The 17,190-nt window shown below is 45.8% G+C and overlaps 2 protein-coding genes across 7 annotated transcripts in view; one reads left to right on the forward strand and one right to left on the reverse strand.

The window, feature by feature from the left end:
* Positions 1-17,190, forward strand: part of LOC129381127 (sulfotransferase 1B1-like) — a 337,139-nt gene that overhangs the window by 112,615 nt on the left and 207,334 nt on the right. For 3 of the 6 annotated variants that reach the window (XR_011890254.1, XM_055063710.1, XM_055063713.1), the window contains exon 1: positions 7,340-7,477. The exons of the other annotated variants lie outside the window; for them this stretch is intronic. The gene's annotated coding sequence lies outside the window, so the exon portion shown is untranslated. Of the gene's footprint in view, positions 1-7,339; positions 7,478-17,190 lie in introns of those variants that run through there. 6 annotated transcript variants of the gene reach the window in all.
* On the reverse strand, positions 435-7,154 carry LOC126548437 (antimicrobial peptide microplusin-like). Its single transcript, XM_050196585.3, has 5 exons — positions 6,982-7,154; positions 6,560-6,621; positions 6,236-6,325; positions 3,162-3,188; positions 435-774 (listed from the first exon to the last, which is right to left on the reverse strand). Exons 1-5 carry the CDS (start codon positions 7,058-7,060, stop codon positions 718-720), a joined length of 315 nt encoding a protein of 104 aa, XP_050052542.1. The 5' UTR covers positions 7,061-7,154; the 3' UTR covers positions 435-717.

The following is a 17,190-nucleotide window of genomic DNA, read 5'->3' on the forward strand; positions in this document are numbered from 1 at the left end:
GCCCTTACACGGGGGGGGGGGAGTAAATACGATGTACGCAGCTGTTGCTGTTTGCATCAAGGAAGGCGACTACTGCCTGCTTGCATTTATTTAGGGAGTCGAAGTGCAGCTCTAACCTTATTTGCGAGCATGAAATCCAACATAAAAATAATAAGCGTGTTCAAAAGCACTCCGAACTTACTGAAGATCTGTATTCAGATGCATTTCAGACTTTTCTTTTGCTCATTCTGCATCGAATAAGCGCATAGTTTTGTGTACGTGTGTGTGTACGATCAAAGAAAACAGTGCATAAAAATGCCCTTTTCTTTTGGGATGAAAAGTTAAGTTATAATTCCTCCCTTTCATTATTGTTCGTAATAAAAACGGAGTTCTTTGGAGATATCTGTATGCCGTAGGGCTATCGATTTTCTTCCAATAAAGATGTATTAAATTCGTTTGCTTGCAATAAAACATTTATTTTTTGTCAGAATGCCGACAAAGGAATAAGATTCGGTAGATTTTCATCTATGACATGCTGCTAGGCATCTGCAATTGAGGCTTGCATACAATCATAAAGTACCACAAGGTAAGCTATGCTACAAATATAGGACACCCATATATAGACGCTGCAGTGCGTGGTTGTCGCGCCGTCTGCTCCACGCCTTGTGAGATGAACGTAGAGGGGAGAAGGGCCAACATCCGTGACCACCACTTGTGGTTGTCTGCGCCAGGCTATTGCTAGTTGTTGATTCCACACCGTTGTTTCAAGCCAACCAGTTCGTTCAGTTCCGTTTCCTAGAAAAAGAAATGCTCGAATAGTATAGTTGCAACGATTAAGAAGTGGGAACCCCAGCCTTTGTGAAAAGTATACGGGCTACTCCGCGCCTTCACCAGCTATGTCGTTCGGCTGTGTGGGGTTGTTCCCGTGGCGCTCTTGACGTTCAAGACCTCTGGATGGTGAGTGTAAGAGAGCTCTTTTCATTTGCCAGAGTCCTGGTGCTTATGGCATTCGCCTCATACCACAGACATTCCCTTAAACAGCCTTTAGTCAGCTTGGTGGTTGCAGGCAACGTAGTCCGCATACATTTGGCAAAGAGTGCACATAACAAGCCTTCATTTAAGAACTTGGGTGCTATAAACGTATTTATCGTTTCATCTTTTTGCGCGCTGAAACTTGGGTGGATGATTTATTTATTTATTTATTTATCTATTTATTTATTTATTTATTTATTTATTTATTTATTTATTTATTTATTTATTTATTTATTTATTTATTTATTTATTTATAAGCATCGGCTTCTCGAACGATCCCCTGTATCGATGCTTTCACTTTTTGCGTGATATAAGGCCCAGTGCGACACCTCACTGGAGCAACGAGTATCTTGTCAATGCATTGGAAAACTATATCATGTAATGCTGATTGTATGGGTGTCATTACTGTCATTTGATACATTATCCTGCCTGAGCCAGTTAGAGGATACTGAAAGTGAGATCCCCGAGCGTTGTTTCTCGAGAATCCGGCCCCATGGTTAGCCCCAGTTTAGCCCCAGACTTCCTTTTCCGAATGACTTTTCAGTACTGACAAAACTATTAATTCAAGCAGTAAATATTTCAAGTTCGCACATGTGTACAGGGTAAAACATGTCCCGGTCTTGTTACCGTCTTTAATTTCCTTTATTCCCAAATTCCAAGTAGCACGCCAGGTTTTCTCTTCTTTTTTTACCAAACCTCTCATATTTTGTCTTATACCAATCACCATATCTACTACTATTATTTTAAAATGTTAGCTGTAGAAAGTTTTGGACAAGTGGTATTACTTGCATCGACGTAAAATGAATGAACATGACAGTTATAAAACAACAATGGAGCATGAAATGATGAATAAATCCCCGCGTAGTGTTCTGGAGTTCTATAACGTAAAGCTATTCCAAACCGTTTCTATTCCAATTTTGCAAAGTCCCCCACGACTGGTCAAAAAATGTTCAACCCACCCCTATTTCTTCTGTCTTTCACGCGACGTCAAGAAAACCGCGAAAGCTCCGAATCTCATAAGACGTGTACACACTGACTATGCATGATTAGACCTAGCAAAAAGAAATTATTGTTATTATTATTATTATTATTATTATTATTATTATTAATATTAATATTAATAATATTATTATTATTATTATTATTATTATTATTATTATTATTATTATTATTATTATTATTATTATTATTATTATTATTATTATTATTATTTCTGATTCGGCGCTTTTTTCGTCCGTAGCACTCTGCTACTGGTCAAACGTTCTCGGGCTACGCCCACTTTACCTGCCTGTCACGCGATGTCATAAAACCGTGAAAAAGGCCCGCGTCAAAGTTGCCGTGACACGTTAAAAATGAATTAATATGTCGAACGAAGCTCTTTTTTTTTTCTGAATAGCGCGATACTGCCTCGTTCCGAAAGGAATAGAAGGCTGCTCGCTGATCGCTCTGGCACTGGCTACTTAGAGGTGTCGGGGAGCATGGATTTAGTTGCGTATAATAAGTTTTTTTTTCCTTGGCAGTGTATGTTATCGAGCCCTTTCGGCAAGTAGACGACATCGCTCTCTGCCAACTCTTCTTCGCTGAGGATTCGTTTTAGCGGAATTTTCAATACTCCGTTGCATGCCGCCGCGATTTTTGACCAGCCACCGCAAACAAAGTAAAGGGCAGCCGACCAGTCGCAGACGTCGGCGCCACCCTCCTCATCCGGTTATCTGCTTTCACTGCGCTGGCTCGGCCCTACCGAAACACTGTCCAATTGAGCGTGCTCCTCGTCTCTTGTCAGCCAGTTGGATAAGACGAATCGCTCAACGTAGGCAATGTTATTCGCTTTGAAAGCAATCAAAAGTGCCCTCTTATAAACAAGCAGAGCTGTTGATTGAGCTCCTCAAACAACTCTGCGGGTTACCGGCCAATGTTTGCGTCAGTGGCTACGGAAATTTGAAGTCCGAATATTGAAATAAAAACAGATTGGAATAGTTTTACGTTACAGGGCCCAACTATAACCAATAGGTAAAATGTGATCTACTGTGGTATGCCTTTATAGCGCCATTTCACTACTTACACTACTTATATCTGTAAGCTTAAGCCAGAAAATAAATGCTAACCACTCAAGCAACCTAAAATACTACCGGTAAAAGAAGTAAGCTTACGGCCAGGTGTTTCCCAAGCTCTGCCACCTGAAACAAAAAGTGCAAGAGGCTGCTGTACAGTTCTTAAAGCATCTTAAAAGACAATACCGACACCAAAAATAGTGTTGCTTCTTTCTTTCTTCAATTATTAATTGTCGAGCTACCCCACAATCCCTCGAAAGCGCAACAAATAATTGCATCATAAAGTAAAATACGACCAAGCATGCACTTATAGTGACATGCGGCTTGGGACTTGATGCGGGCTCATCGTTACATCTGGGAAATCGGAAGGGGGTGGTCATGCGGTATCACAAACCATCTGTGCACTAATCACTGAGTCCGACGAAGTGGTCGCAGCCCACTGAGTGAGCGTGTCCGTGGCGGTATATGAGATAATGGGCGATAGAAGATAATTGGGAGACTCCGAGTTACAATAGAAGCGACAGGCAGAAAATCGGTATTGTCCTTACCGAGAGGCAAGAACCACAGATTGAAGAAAGAATGGCTAGTACTGCGGGGTGCCCCAAGTTCTCGTTGACAAGGTTATCGTGCGGCTCGGGGACACTGCAGCGGGCGCAGTGACGCGCGTGAATGGTTCATTATACCGCGTTATTACCAGGCACGAAAATCCTGTTTCGGGCTCGAATCAGTGTGGCTGTTCGCGCGTATTTTGAATTGGTCGCAACTAAATCTGATGTAATTGCTTGTATCGCCTCACCTTAAATGTGTTTAATACATCTATACTAAAACTTCAGGAAATACTTCGTAGTACGAAGCAGCCTTCTACTGCCTAAATAAAAGGGCCTAAAGCTCAGCAGAAAGCTTTTAAAATGGGGCGTCGTGCAAGAAAGTGGCCTGTCCGAAATCCTTAATAGCTTCGAACAATCAATTGCGCTGTTACGTAAACTGCTGTAGTTCCATCGCGACTTCTGCTTGTATTCTTTTTTTTTGTTATTGAACAGCCCTGCATCCGTAACGCTTCGGTTGAGACCCAATGTCTAACAAACCGATTTTAATGAAGAAGTGAACGGCGCGAAAACGATAAGGTGACAACGACAACATGACACCGACGAAGACGGCGGCTGCGATCTAAGAAAGACCACACGAAATGTGCGACGGTGGCGTCACGACGGCGATGGCGACAATCAGGACGACGACAGCATGATGATGACGATTCGTTGACTGACATCGGAGACAGCGATCACGTAGGATATTCAAGACTACGTTGGTGTCTCTAAGCGAATAGACTAGACAAATCGCGGCCAATACATGCTATTCGCAGTCTTTCATGTCAGGAAATAGAAAACTTCGTGACAGCCTACGTGTTCTGTTTTCTTTTTCATTCCGATAACAATTATATGGACACTAACGGCGAATTTCCGCCGTCGCCCTGAAGTTCCGCAGAAAGTCCAAGGGCGATAAAAATCGTCGCCGCGCGTCGTATGCTGTATGTGCGAGTGAAAGCGTTCGAGGGTGAGGCGGCGATCGCGGCTCAATCTCGCGCACGCAAGGGAGGGAAGTGGGGAGGTAGCGTGCCGTCTTCCGCCGCGTGCAAGGCTCCGAGGTTAGGGTCGGGAGGGGGGACGCGTTCTGCTCCGGGCGGCATGGGCCGCTCTATCTTGAAAGCCATCTGCGCCGGGGACAAAATCCGCCGCGCGCTGTCTTTACGCGGCTTAGTTCGCATTGATACTAGAAGCAGCACGAGGGTCAGTTGGCTCGCTGTTGCTGTCGCGTTTCCTCACTCCAGAGTTTCACAGCGAGTTTCCGCGGTCATAGAGGGAGATGTGGTCATGTTTGCTTGTGCGCGTGTGACGCCATGCGTGTTAATTTAGTTAGCATGCCTACGTTTACAAGTTTATACCAGCCGATAAAGCTACTATCCTTACTTTGAATGGCAGTCCACTAATTTGCTATCGCAATCGATGCTTTGCCTTTCATACGAAACTGCTACTTTTTCCTAATATGCTGCTCGCTTGGTAACTTGTGGATGGTACTGAATTGGACTATTGTAAAACTCCCACCGGTTCTATGCTGCGTTTTAATCCTTGGTGATATTTTGTACACTGCTGCGTCAGAGTGGTACTACTACCGGTTTCTTAGCTCGGAATAATCGGCCCTGTCCGCAAAACCCGCTAAAAGAAAGAAAGGTGAAAAAAATATTGCGCAGACGGTTATGAACAATGACTGAGCATCGTAAGCGTTTCACGTGCTGCACTCAGATCGTTCTCCTACTATAGAGCGCTTGCAATGACGAGAACGTGTATTGTTTCATGATAAGTATACTACAAAGGAATAGCCGTTCACATGCACCGCAGTTCAGCGAGCGTCGGAATGATTGACAATGCATGCATTTGCTTATGCTAAGTTCTTATGGCTTGAAACAATCATTTGAATTGTTCTGTTCACCTTATTGAGGCTCATTGCTAAGTACAGTTTTGCTTTGTTTATGGCGTTAGAATGATCTTCACAATATTACAAAGAAGGATTGATATTTGGAATATAAAAAAACACCATTGCATATGATCAGCTTTACTTACCATCCATTATCTATGCCTAACAATGCGGCTGCGCAAAATTGTGATAATTTGTTTATGTACTGGAAAAACGTCAATTAGCATTTAACGTAAAGGACTTAGCACTTATAAAGGAGCAGGGTGTGGCCAGCATGCAAGAGATGCACCGCAAGTGCCACCCACGTGAAACACAAAGAACAAAAAACAGCAAGCAATCCGTGAAGAATTGTCGAGAAAAAAAAACATGTAATACGCGCGGTTCCCATGGTAGCTGAACAATAGTGGGGCTAGATTGTAATCAAGCCAGAAGCAATATAGTTTGCATATCAATCCAACTACTTCAAGAAACAAGTATGCCGCTGCAGTGTATCCGCCCCTGCGCACACTGTCGTTAAACGTTTCTTCGTCTTTGAGCTTTCGAGAGTGAAGCTAGAGCAGGCAAAATGAATGGAAGCACAGAGATCAAGTTAAGTCGGCATGCGAGACATGTTTAACCCGGGACCCGGAAGTGATTCTATCCTGAATCAAAGCAACCAGACCCACTTTGAAGAATAGTGGCGTGCAATGCCCATTTGGACTCACCAGGTCACCGTTCGCGCACAGGAAGCGAACGAGACAGGTATCGCTGTCGCACCCATTGCTCCCCTTGATGCTGTCAAGAGCTTCTTTCAACTGGAAGGTAGATTAGGGGAGGACAGAGAAGGCGTTAATTGCTATGAAGACAATCTTGCGCCCGAATGAAATAGTTTTACTATTTCACTTCTTTATCACTTATGAGTAAACGTATCAGATTTTCTAATGTCTTCGCAATGAAAATTTATTCCGACTATTTTCTATTATCAGCGACAAAAGAGCGGTTTGATCACTAATCCTAACGAACGCAAGGCACGCCCTTGTGTTAGTTACCTGCAATGTCCCTACGCGTCGAACACAACTGAAGAAGACTTCGATTCCGGCGTCCGTGTCACCTGGAAACAAGTGTATAACAATTAATGTACCATGCTATACATCAAAGAAATAACCTCCCACGATGAGAACAAGGACCCGCCGTGTTTGCTTAGTGGCTATGGCGTTAGGCTGCTACGCGCGAGGCCGCTGGATCAAATCTCGGCCACGGCGGCCGCATTTCGATGGGGTCGAAATGCGAAAATGCGCTTTGATTTGGGTGCACGTTAAACAAACCCAGGTGGTCCAAATTATTCCGGAGTCCCTCACTACGGCATGGCTCATGATCAGATCGTGGTTTTGACACGTAAAACTCTATAATTTGATTTTGATGAGAACAAGAATCCAAACTAAAGAGGAAGGGGGTTGCTAGATGTACGTACGGCAAATATCGAGGCTGGAACTTGAAGACTGGCAAACAAGGAGTAGCAGCAGGCCCGAAGTAAGAATGTAGGTTTTCATCTTGGACGCAAAAAACACTGCCCACCCCTTCACAGATAATCAGAGTGACTGCCCTCAGTGTGGCTCCCTTATATTGCCACGCAGAACGGCCGAGTATTATTATGCTTAAACAATGGGTGCGAGATGGCGCCTCGGCTCGGCAGATAGTCTATATTTACCTCCTCTTTATCTTGGCAAGGTTAGCGGATGTGTCTCTTTGAGATACCGTCACTACGTCTTAGCTATACGGAGTCGGGGGGGAAACCGCGGAATGGGGGGGGGGGGGGCACAGCTTGTAAGATAACAATTGTGCAAGTCTGATAAACTACAGTGTGGCGCTTCCGGTGGCTGCTCACAGCAGAACTTCAAAGCTCCGTTATGCATTACGACGCCGTTTTGGCACACTCCCAGTGTTCTAGGGCCCTCTATCGAAACGTGGTGAGTCACGCAGCTCGCCGTTTTATTATGCGCTGCTGATGTCACGTTGCGCTGCTGATGTCAGCTTCGAGGGCTCTACCAAAGCGCACCGCGTAATGATTCCCCCCCATTAAATAATTACTTTTAGTTGTGCAAGGAAATCTTCAAGATTAGCATTGGAACGTATACAGGGGTTTAATTAGCTCTGCGCGAAGTTCCAATCACTCGCATTACTTTCCGTCCGGGGGGATCGCATACGCGTACTTCAGCGCCATGCAGAGCCACTCGATACGCAATTGTAGCGAATGTACTAAGTAATTGCGACTTTCGCAAGTTACCCACTCACCTTTAAGTGCCCCATCAGCCTTCTCGTAAACACTTTACGAGCAGTTCCGTGTGCTTCGACTCACGCCTCCTGGAGAACACCATAAAAACAAACACCAAATTTTTCTTAAGCTCTCAGGTAAATAAAGCTGTTCCAAAACGTTGATATGGTAAATACAGAAAATGCGTTTGCGGCGCAATCTTGGTACGATAAACGGCTGAAATGAAGACATTCATTGACCTTGGGAGTAAGCGGTTAGCCTCTATAGAGTAAGCAGTCAATTCGGCGGTGTGCTGCTGAAGGAGCGCGCTTGTGGAGACACTATAAAGGCTAGTAGGAGGCTGTAGGATGGATGGATGGATGAATAACTTTCTTGCGGTCCGTCGGTGCGCGCGATTAGTGCGCAGCGGGCCGCTCCCACGTCGAGACAGAGAGGCCATGCCCTTCCGCCGCGTCGCGGGCCCGATGGACAGCCCAGAGCTGTGCTTCAAGGTCCGAGCTGCGTAGAGCTCAGTCCCACTTTTCATTGGTGGTCCTGGCCCCGGGCGCCAGGGGGCAACCCCAGAGCATGTGAGCTATATCCTTACAGTAGCGACCCGCATTGTGAGGGTGCGCGTCCGGAAAGATGTTGTGCAGGAAGGCCGGGCATGGGTAGGTGCCCGTCTGAAGCCGCCTGTACGTGACTTCTTGTGCTTTATTGAGTGCTTTGTGCGGTAGCGGCATGGTTTTCTTGACTAACTTATAATGCTGGGTGAGATCGTTGTAAGTGACGAGGGGATCGCGCTCGCTCACCCATCCTGGCCAAAGGGAGTCCGGGCTCGCACGGTGAGTTAGGTCTCGTGCGGCCTCGTGTGTCGTCTCGTTGAGGTTAGGGAGCGGCCCCTCCAATGGTCCCATGTGTGCCGGGTACAACTGATGTAGTGTGGGGTGAGGTGATGAGTACCAAGTATTCTGCTCCCTGTTCCGAAGCACAGAAGTGCCCTCTTGGAGTTGCAGTATAACAAGCTTTTATCGTCTTCTAGGAGTGCAAGGCTAACGGCCGCCTGCTCGGCCACATCAGGACTATCAGTGCGGACCGTCCACGCGTTCATGACCGTGCCATCTTTGTTGACCACCGCTGTTACATGGCCTCGTTTGTCAGGATATTTGGCTTCGTCCGTAAAGCAGCATGCTTTCCCGGAGGCAGCTGCCTGTCGGGTGAGTGCTTTGGCTCGAGCAAGTCTTCTGTCGATGTTGTGCTCTGGGTTCGTATTCCTGGGTAGTGGGCTGCCCTGATCTTTTTCCTCTGGTCGGGTGTTAGCCCATGGCTGTTACACTCGATCTCACGAGGCGCGACGCCGATTTCTCGTAGGATCTACCTTCCCGCAGGTGTGCCGGACAGCCTGGTGATCTGTGCCCGTTCCTGTGCCTCCGCAATCTCGCTCAGCGTGTTGTACATGCCTAATGCGTCCAGTGCCTCCGTGCTCGTGTGCATGGGTAGACCCATGGCCCTCTTGGCGACCTTACGCAGGAGCGTTGTCCCTCTCCACTTTGGACCAATTGTGCGTGGCCGCGATGTACACGAAGTGACTGATTACGAAGGCCTGTGCAAGTCTAAGCAGGTTGTCCTCCTTGAGCCCGTGATGCCGTTTGGTCACTCGCCTCAGTAGGCGTGTGGCGTTCTCGGCCTTCGTGGTGAGCTTAGCGACTGCGATGGTGTTCGAGCCGTTCGCCTCTACTGTTATGCCCAACATCTTGATGTGACCGACCACCGGAATCGTCTTTCCTTCAGCGGTGTACAGGCGGACGCATGGGCCCGCGCCTGTGTCCCATCCCTCCGGTTTGGGCCTTCGTCTCTTGGGTCTATATAGCAGCAGCTCAGACTTGCTCGGCGAGCACCGCAGGCCTGTTGGTTTGAGGCACTCCTCAGTGGTTCGGATCGCATTTTGTAAAGTATGCCCGATTTGTCCATCGCTCCCCTTTGCCGCCCACATGGTCACGTCATCTGCACAGTGGTATGTTGGAGGTTCTCGATTTGAGTAAGTTGCCTGGAGAATCCTATTATGGCCACGTTGAAGAGGGTAGGGGATATCACTCAGCCCTGCGGGGTACCCCTGTCGCCTAGTACGACTGACTCCGACTGCAGGAACCCGACTCGTAGCAAGGCCTGCGTTCCCCTCAGGAAGTCACGGATGTAGTCATGGAGACGTTGACCAAGTCCGAGTGTTCAGATTTGTTGTAGAATGAAGGAGTGCCGTATGTTATCAAAGGCCTTTTCTAGGTCTAGGTCTAGGATGCCCTTGAGGCCTCTTGTTGTGCTGTCTAGTATCTGGCTTTTGACCAGCTTCATAGCGTCTTGCATCGCCAGCCCCTGACGAAAGCCAAGGATGTTGTGAGGATATCTTTCGCTCTCTTCCAGGTATGGCTTCATACGGTTAAGCACCGCACGCTCCATGGTCTTACCCACGCACGACGTAAGCTAGATTGGTCGCAGATTGTCCATTCTGAGAGATTTCCCGGGTTTCGGTATTAAGACCGTTTTGGCCGTCTTACATTGTATGGGAACTTTGCCTGAACGCCATGTCTCATTAACTGTCGCAGTGAGCTGTTCCGCGCCTCTCTCGTCCAGATTGTGGAGGGCCTTGTTCGTGATGTTATCCGGCCCCGGTGCGGATCGGCTGTTGAGGCATCTGAGCGCTTGTATAATTTCTTCCGTGATGAATTCGGCATCAAGCTCCGCGTCAAGTCGACCCGAGTATTGGGAGGTCGCGTCCTCGGTAGCTGCCGCATCCGCCACGGGGAGGTACTTGGCCGTCAGTCTTGCTAAAAGCTCGTCCAGTGTTCCGGTCTAGCATGCCTCGTATAGCAGCTTGCTCATCACGTCGCTCCGCGAGGTCTTTGTGTTCGCGCCGTCCAAGAAGTGTTTCAGAAGGTTCCAAGAGCCGCCTCTGCGTACCTGCGCGTCAGTCATGTTGCAGATCTCGTCCCATTGCTGCCTAGCTAGTGTGGAGCAGTGCTGTTCGATGCTCCGGTTTAGCTCAGCAATCTTCTTCCGCAGTGGACCGTTCAGGCGTTGCCCTTTCGCCTTTGCAGTAACGATTGCTTGGCTTCTAGCATGTGGGCTAGTCTACTGTCCACCTCCTCCATTTCCAGGTCGGTGGTGACCGTTCGCATTGCTGCCTCGAGATACGTCTGGAGTTGCGTCATCCACCCGTGTAGGGATGTGTTCGCGTCCTCCGCGGACCTACCGGTCCTCAGCTCTCTACACTTGTCGCAGTCCACTAGCTTGAATTCCTTTTCCTCGGTCCTGTGCGAGCCTACCGTCATCGCTGTGATGTAGTGGTCGCTGCCCAAATCCACCCTTGTGTTAGACCACGACGCTCGAGTAATGCTCATGGTGAAGGCGAGGTCGGGCGTGGTGTTCCTGCTGGTGGAAGTTCCCCGTCCTGTTGGTTGTGTCGGGTCGGTTATGAGCTCGAGGCATGCCTCGATACTTTCTTCCTATAGATCTTTGCCCTTAGGTATACTCTGCACGTATCCTTACGTCGGATGCGCGGGGCATTAAAGGCTCCAGCCACGAGCAGGGGGTTACTGCCTGCCAGGTGCGTGGCTTTGGTTAGGAAAGCCCGAAACCTCTGCCTGGGCTGTTTTGGGCTGCTGTATGAGTTGAGGATGAACGTTGGCTTGCTACGTTTCCTCTTGCCTGCTATCTCTACCACCAGATATTCGATGTCATTAGACGGCATGTGGATTTCGTGCTGTAAGAAAGTGAGCTTCTTCCGTACCAGACTCGCGACCCCCCTACCGTCGGAATGCTTGGCCAGGGTACGATAGCCCTGGATTTTAATGTGCTCGGTGAGCGTTTCCTGTAGCAGGATCACGCTAGGTTTCATTTTGTGTGTCCTGAGGTATTGCTGTAGCGTTAGAGGAGGAATGTTGTTTGCTGCAGGCGGACAGTTTGCCGCCTCGTGCAGTCTCGTGCGTAATCGGACAAATTGAACGATAAATACGACACCAGTTACTTCCGTCTACACGGTCTTTTTGAGATGCAAAAACACGTGACTAGGCTTCTATAATGATTCCCTTCCACTTTTCCATATAAACATGTGGCGTAAAGTTTATAATTAACAAGCTAAAGTGCAAGTAGTTTACTTAAGGAATTGATTGCTGAGGTTTTCTGGCAAATGATGTCTGCCTGGACAGATAATTCATCTGTAGTCACGTAATTCGAGTAACTTTTGTAGGCTATTTAAAAAAGAAATGTTCGTCATAGAAAAAGAATGCCTTATATACAGGCTGTCCCAGTTAACTTTAGCCAGAGTTTAAAAATATGCGAATGCCACGTAGCTGAACAGGACCAGGTAATAATGCTTGCCGTCGCTTGGAGATACCCATACTTGTTCATGCATTTCTCCTAGTTAGATAATTAGTCTTAATTAATTACTCCACTTCCCAAATATTGTAACTAGATGAAAAGTGTCAATGAGAAAATTGTAGAGTGACATGAAAAACTCCCAATACAGCTTTCTGTCGCTGAATACTTGCCCACATAGATGTGTCTTTTCGAGCGGGAAAGAAGCCCAATGCACGCAAAATTGTCGCGCGACTGGTCAGTCGAGGCACTTTGCCTGCTTCACCTCCGCCGCCGGTCGGCCCTGCGTTGCAAGATCTTCGGGATCGGCCCACGTATGGGCCGTTGTTAACACCTGCTTCACCTCCGCCGTGGGTCGGCCCGGCCTTGTACTATCTTCGGGATCGGCCCACGTATGAAAAGTTGGTAGTCTATGTCCACGGAGACAAGATCCGTCAGAACCTAGCCATAAACAGCTGCGCTGTAATAAACAAAAGGCGTTTGCGTTGTCCATTTCCTTTTTCTTGTGTCTGTGTCAGCATGCCTAACCTTTTCTAACATGAATACCTACCAACTAGCTCAACTTCTGTCGTTCTAAGCTTGTCCATGTATTGTAATTGTGTATTAAGTACGAATTATCCTTTGATGCATCGACTGTATCAGCATGCTAGGCGTATATGGCCAGGCACATACCTCTAGCACCCATTATCGGATCTATATCTTTCAATCCGCTTTCTGTAAAGCCTAGCTTCTGAATATCTCCCTAAATGTTTGCAAGAATAAAATAGAATGAGCAAACAATTCCCTATTAAGAAATCGACGTCGAATATGGATCGCACGAAGGAGTGAATGGCTCTGCGAAAGTGCAGTGGCCTCATGGGTCGCGAAACTTCAGAGGGTGGCGTTAAATATCCGTACTGTCGTTACTGCGTGCGTAAGTTTTGTCAAGGGAAAATAATTATTTGGATAAATACATAACCCAAATAATAATAAAGCAAATAAAATAAAGGAAACGCATGTATGCAAAAAATGCGATCAGAACAGTCATGTACCAAAAAAAAAAAAAAAAAGGAAAAATGCGACACAAGCGCATTTCGGCGGCCACAGACCAGAAACAGTGCTCCGAGTTAGAGGGCCTCCATATGGGACAACAGCGAAAGCGCTTCACCGCTTACTCTCCCAGGAGGCTCTCAGATTTCTATCGGTGTTTGCACTGATGGGCGATTTGTCTTCAGCTGACAAGGCTCGCTGGGCAGCGCTTGATAAGATGTCCGCTGAAACAGCACAACACCGTAATCTTTTGGCATTAACGCGGTGACCAACAGCGGCGACGCTGCTAGTATGGTGCAGTGAGAGCTGGCGTGTTCCGTCTCGTATAGACTTCAGGTGAACTGTCACGGACAAATGTAGTGTGGACAGGATAAATCGTATTGCGGGAAAGAAACGAATATATTGTGGCGGACGGACGTTGATATCTTGCGACTTGCAACGGCTACTTATTGGAAGTGAAAACTAAGGACGGTGATGTTTCGTAAGGATATATTTCATTTTCAATTTTGTTGTCTATCAACTGCTGCCCGGAGTGACCAATCCCAGCGAAAACATTGGCGCTTATTATTTATTTATTTATTTATTTATTTATTTATTTATTTATTCAGATACATCACAGGTTCCTATTGAAAGAGTATGTGAAGGGGGTTATACAAAACATGTAAGATCAATGGCATGGAGCACATGTGTTCGCGTTTTGCAGTACAAGTAATCAGTACATTATCAACACAAACAACAAAACTATTGAATGCACTGGTCATTTTGGGTTAGTATTGATAAGGCAGTGAATGCAGATACGTAAATTTTGCTCAATGTAAGTGCTAAAGTAAGACAAGCAAAAGCGAGGCCTTTAGTGCCAATCAAACGGTGTAGAATGGCTATATAGTTCATTAAAAAAGAAGAAAAAAAGAAATAATGCCATACGAGACAAGGTAAGACAACAGGACGTGCAGTTCCTCCTTATGCATCAGGGTTTCGCATATCGACCACTCTATCTGGAAGACCATTCAAATACGACACAGCCCGTGGTAAAGGTGATAAATTAAGTTCTCTTGTTTGGCCAAACAGGAGTGTAAAGCTTCGCTGATTATGGATACGACAAGAAATACGATGGGCATGAGCAAGCGGCAGCGTAGAAGTGTGATGACCGTAAATTATTTTATGAAGGAGGCAGATGGGGGGAGCGGAGATGTTTCGACGCGACTCGAGAGACGGAAGTGACAGTTTTGACTTCGTTTCGGTCACGTTTGAGTGTCGTTTGTAATCGCCAATGATGAAACGCGCCGCACGGTTTTGTATTGCTTCGAGAGACTGGATTAGGTAGGCTTGTGGAGGTGACCATATAGATGACGCAAATTCAAGTTCATGACGAACGAATGCTAGGTAGCCATGCCTTCTGGTATTTGATGGTGCACCACGAATATTTCGTTTTAAATAATTTTTAAAATAATTTTAAACTTTTTCGATTTGGTTGGCCCAAGATAAGTCTAGTGTCAGATGAATACCTAGATATTTATATAAAGATGTTTCATTTACAGAATTGTTGTTAAGTGAATAGTTAAATGTGGAGTTGGTGCGTTTATGGCTGAAGGTAAGTAATTTACATTTATGCGTGTTAAGGGTCATCTGCCAAGAAATGAACCAATTAGTGGTCCTATCAAGGTCCTCTTGTGGGTTGATGTGGTCACTATCCGAGCAAATTTTACGGTAAACTACACACTCATCCGCCAATAAACTAATGTTTGATGTGATTCCTGATGTGAATCACAAAGTAATGTTTGTGATTGATTCCTAATTTTTGATGTGCTGGTGAAGATTAAAAAGAATAAGGGCCTTTAGGCACTTCCCTGCGGAACTCCAGAGGTGACGTCGCTTAACAAGAACGAGTGGTTGCCCACGACTGTGAATTGCTTTCGAGATCATAGGAAATTTCGAATTCACCACGTTGTCAAGGAATTTAAGTGAAAGCATGGTAACTTAGGTATTAAACGGCTACGAGCTACGCTACCGAATGCTTTTGAAAAGTCTATGAACCTGCAGTCAGTCTGGAAACCTTCCTCTATGTTTCGAAATAGTTCGGGAGTGAATTGGATGAACTGTGTAACGCATGAAAGGCCTTTCCTGAAACCATGCTGCTTTGTAAAAAAAAAAAAAAGAAACCATTTGTTCTAGAAACTGAGTGATGTTTGAGGCGATAATGTTTTCGAGCACTTTGCATGGAACGCTTGTTAGAGATATAGGTCCGTAGTTTGTGGCAGAGTGTTTATCTCCGTTTTAAAATATTGGGATTATTTTTCTTACCTTCCAATGATCTGGTATCTCACCAGTTGGTAAGGACTGTTCGAAAATGTGTCACAAGTTGATGCTGGAAATGCTGGAAACACGGCTAGTGTTTTTCAGAATTGACGTGTTTATGCCGTCAACGCCGGCACTAGTCGATATTTTGAGTTTGTTAATGAATTATGAGGGTCCTTGAGATGTAATGAGTATTATTGTTATGTGTATTGATAGTTTACTTTAGGAGGCTGTAGCATATTGGAATGGTCTTCGTTAGTAAAAACAGCAGTAAAGTATTTATTTAGCATACTTGAACAGTCCTCAGGTGCAACCGGGTAGCCACTCTCGTCTAACAATGCTACGTCAACGCGGGTGTTCGGCGGAGCAATCGTTTGCCAAAACTTCCTGGCGTTGTTCTTAATAAGAGAAGGTAGATCATACGGATTAGCATTACGAATGGCGTTACAGTACTGCCTCTCTAAGTCCTTTTGTTTTTTTCCACGATGCTTCGCTGCCGGCACGCTTCGCGAGATTTAAAAAAAAGCGATTCTTCTTGTTCTTTAGTGTTAGAAGTGTCCTGTGGAACCATGGCTTTGATGTTTTAACGCGCAGTGAAATGCGGGGTATATGAGTGCGAGTTAGTTCCAACAATTTTTCTTTGTACATAGTCCAGTTGTCATTTACCGCCCTAAATGAAAAGTTTCTAAGAAAGGATTCGGAAAATGTTGGCAGGCTGTCATTGACAGCGTCAACGTTAGCTCTGTTATAGTTCAATATATACTTTGGAATCTCATCGCGTATGGTAGGATTAGTAGGTATGGTTGATTGTAAATTGTAGCTGGCCATGGTCACTAAACCCATCTATGCTGGTTATACGGCTGACAGTTTCCGGAGCAGATGACATAACTAAATCTAATATGTTTAAATCTCCAGTGGGCGTGTCCACCAACTGAACCAAGGAAAAATTAAGTATGAGGTTAATAATATCAAGACAGTTTCGGGAGCATGAACGCAAGTTAAGCCAGTCAATGTCAGGCTAGGTGAAGTCGCCGAAGAGGTGCATATCGGCTTTTGGAAACTTGTTTCTGCTTTCTAAAATGTTTTCAAGCAAGTTAGTGACGAATGTATCTTGGCTGTCAGGCGGTCGGTAGCAGACACCAAATACGGTCTTTGACCTATTGTACACAACGCACACCCACAGTATTTCTATCGAAGTAGCGGTGAATTTCGATGTGTTCCTTTAGAGCAATAAGAGCGCCCCCTCCCCGCCGTTCGTTCCTGTCTTTTCTGAAGATGCTAAAGCGGCCGTAGTCGGGCACGATCTCTTCATCCGCAATTTCCAAATGTAACCACGTCTCGGTTAGTAACAGGATATCCCAGTCGCTGTTTTCAAGATATGAGCAGAGTTCTGTTCCCTTGGGAAATACGCTACGTATGTTTGTGAATGATAAGGTTAGGACCGAGTGTAGGTTGCTTTCCTGAGTTAAGTAGAATTATTAGTGTACAGACAACTCGGTTTTTTACGCGCTAGCTATTTTTCCCCATGTGACTACCCTCTATCATGTACAATATTCATACATAAATTCCACCTAAAAGATGAGTTGCGTTGTTCTTGTTTTTATTTCTTTTGATACAACGTTTTTAGACTTAGACGCTTACGCTGTAGCAAGCTCAGAACTGTCTGTGTTCTAAATAAAAAAAAATTTTTTTGTACCAAAACAATCCACTGCCATTTGTTCTATTTGACTCTGA

The sequence above is a fragment of the Dermacentor andersoni genome, chromosome 1 (assembly GCF_023375885.2).
Source record: "Dermacentor andersoni chromosome 1, qqDerAnde1_hic_scaffold, whole genome shotgun sequence".
Classification (NCBI taxonomy): Eukaryota; Metazoa; Arthropoda; class Arachnida; order Ixodida; family Ixodidae; genus Dermacentor; species Dermacentor andersoni.

Excerpts from the sequence above, each read along its gene's own strand:
- LOC126548437 (XM_050196585.3), bottom strand. The coding sequence starts at position 7,060 with ATGAAAACCTACATTCTTACTTCGGGCCTGCTGCTACTCCTTGTTTGC. Across the intron at positions 6,622-6,981 it reads TTCCAGCCTCGATATTTGCC|GTGACACGGACGCCGGAATC; the intron begins GTACGTACATCT and ends ACTTGTTTCCAG. Across the intron at positions 3,189-6,235 it reads TGTGCGCGAACGGTGACCTG|GTGGCAGAGCTTGGGAAACA; the intron begins GTGAGTCCAAAT and ends TTTTTGTTTCAG.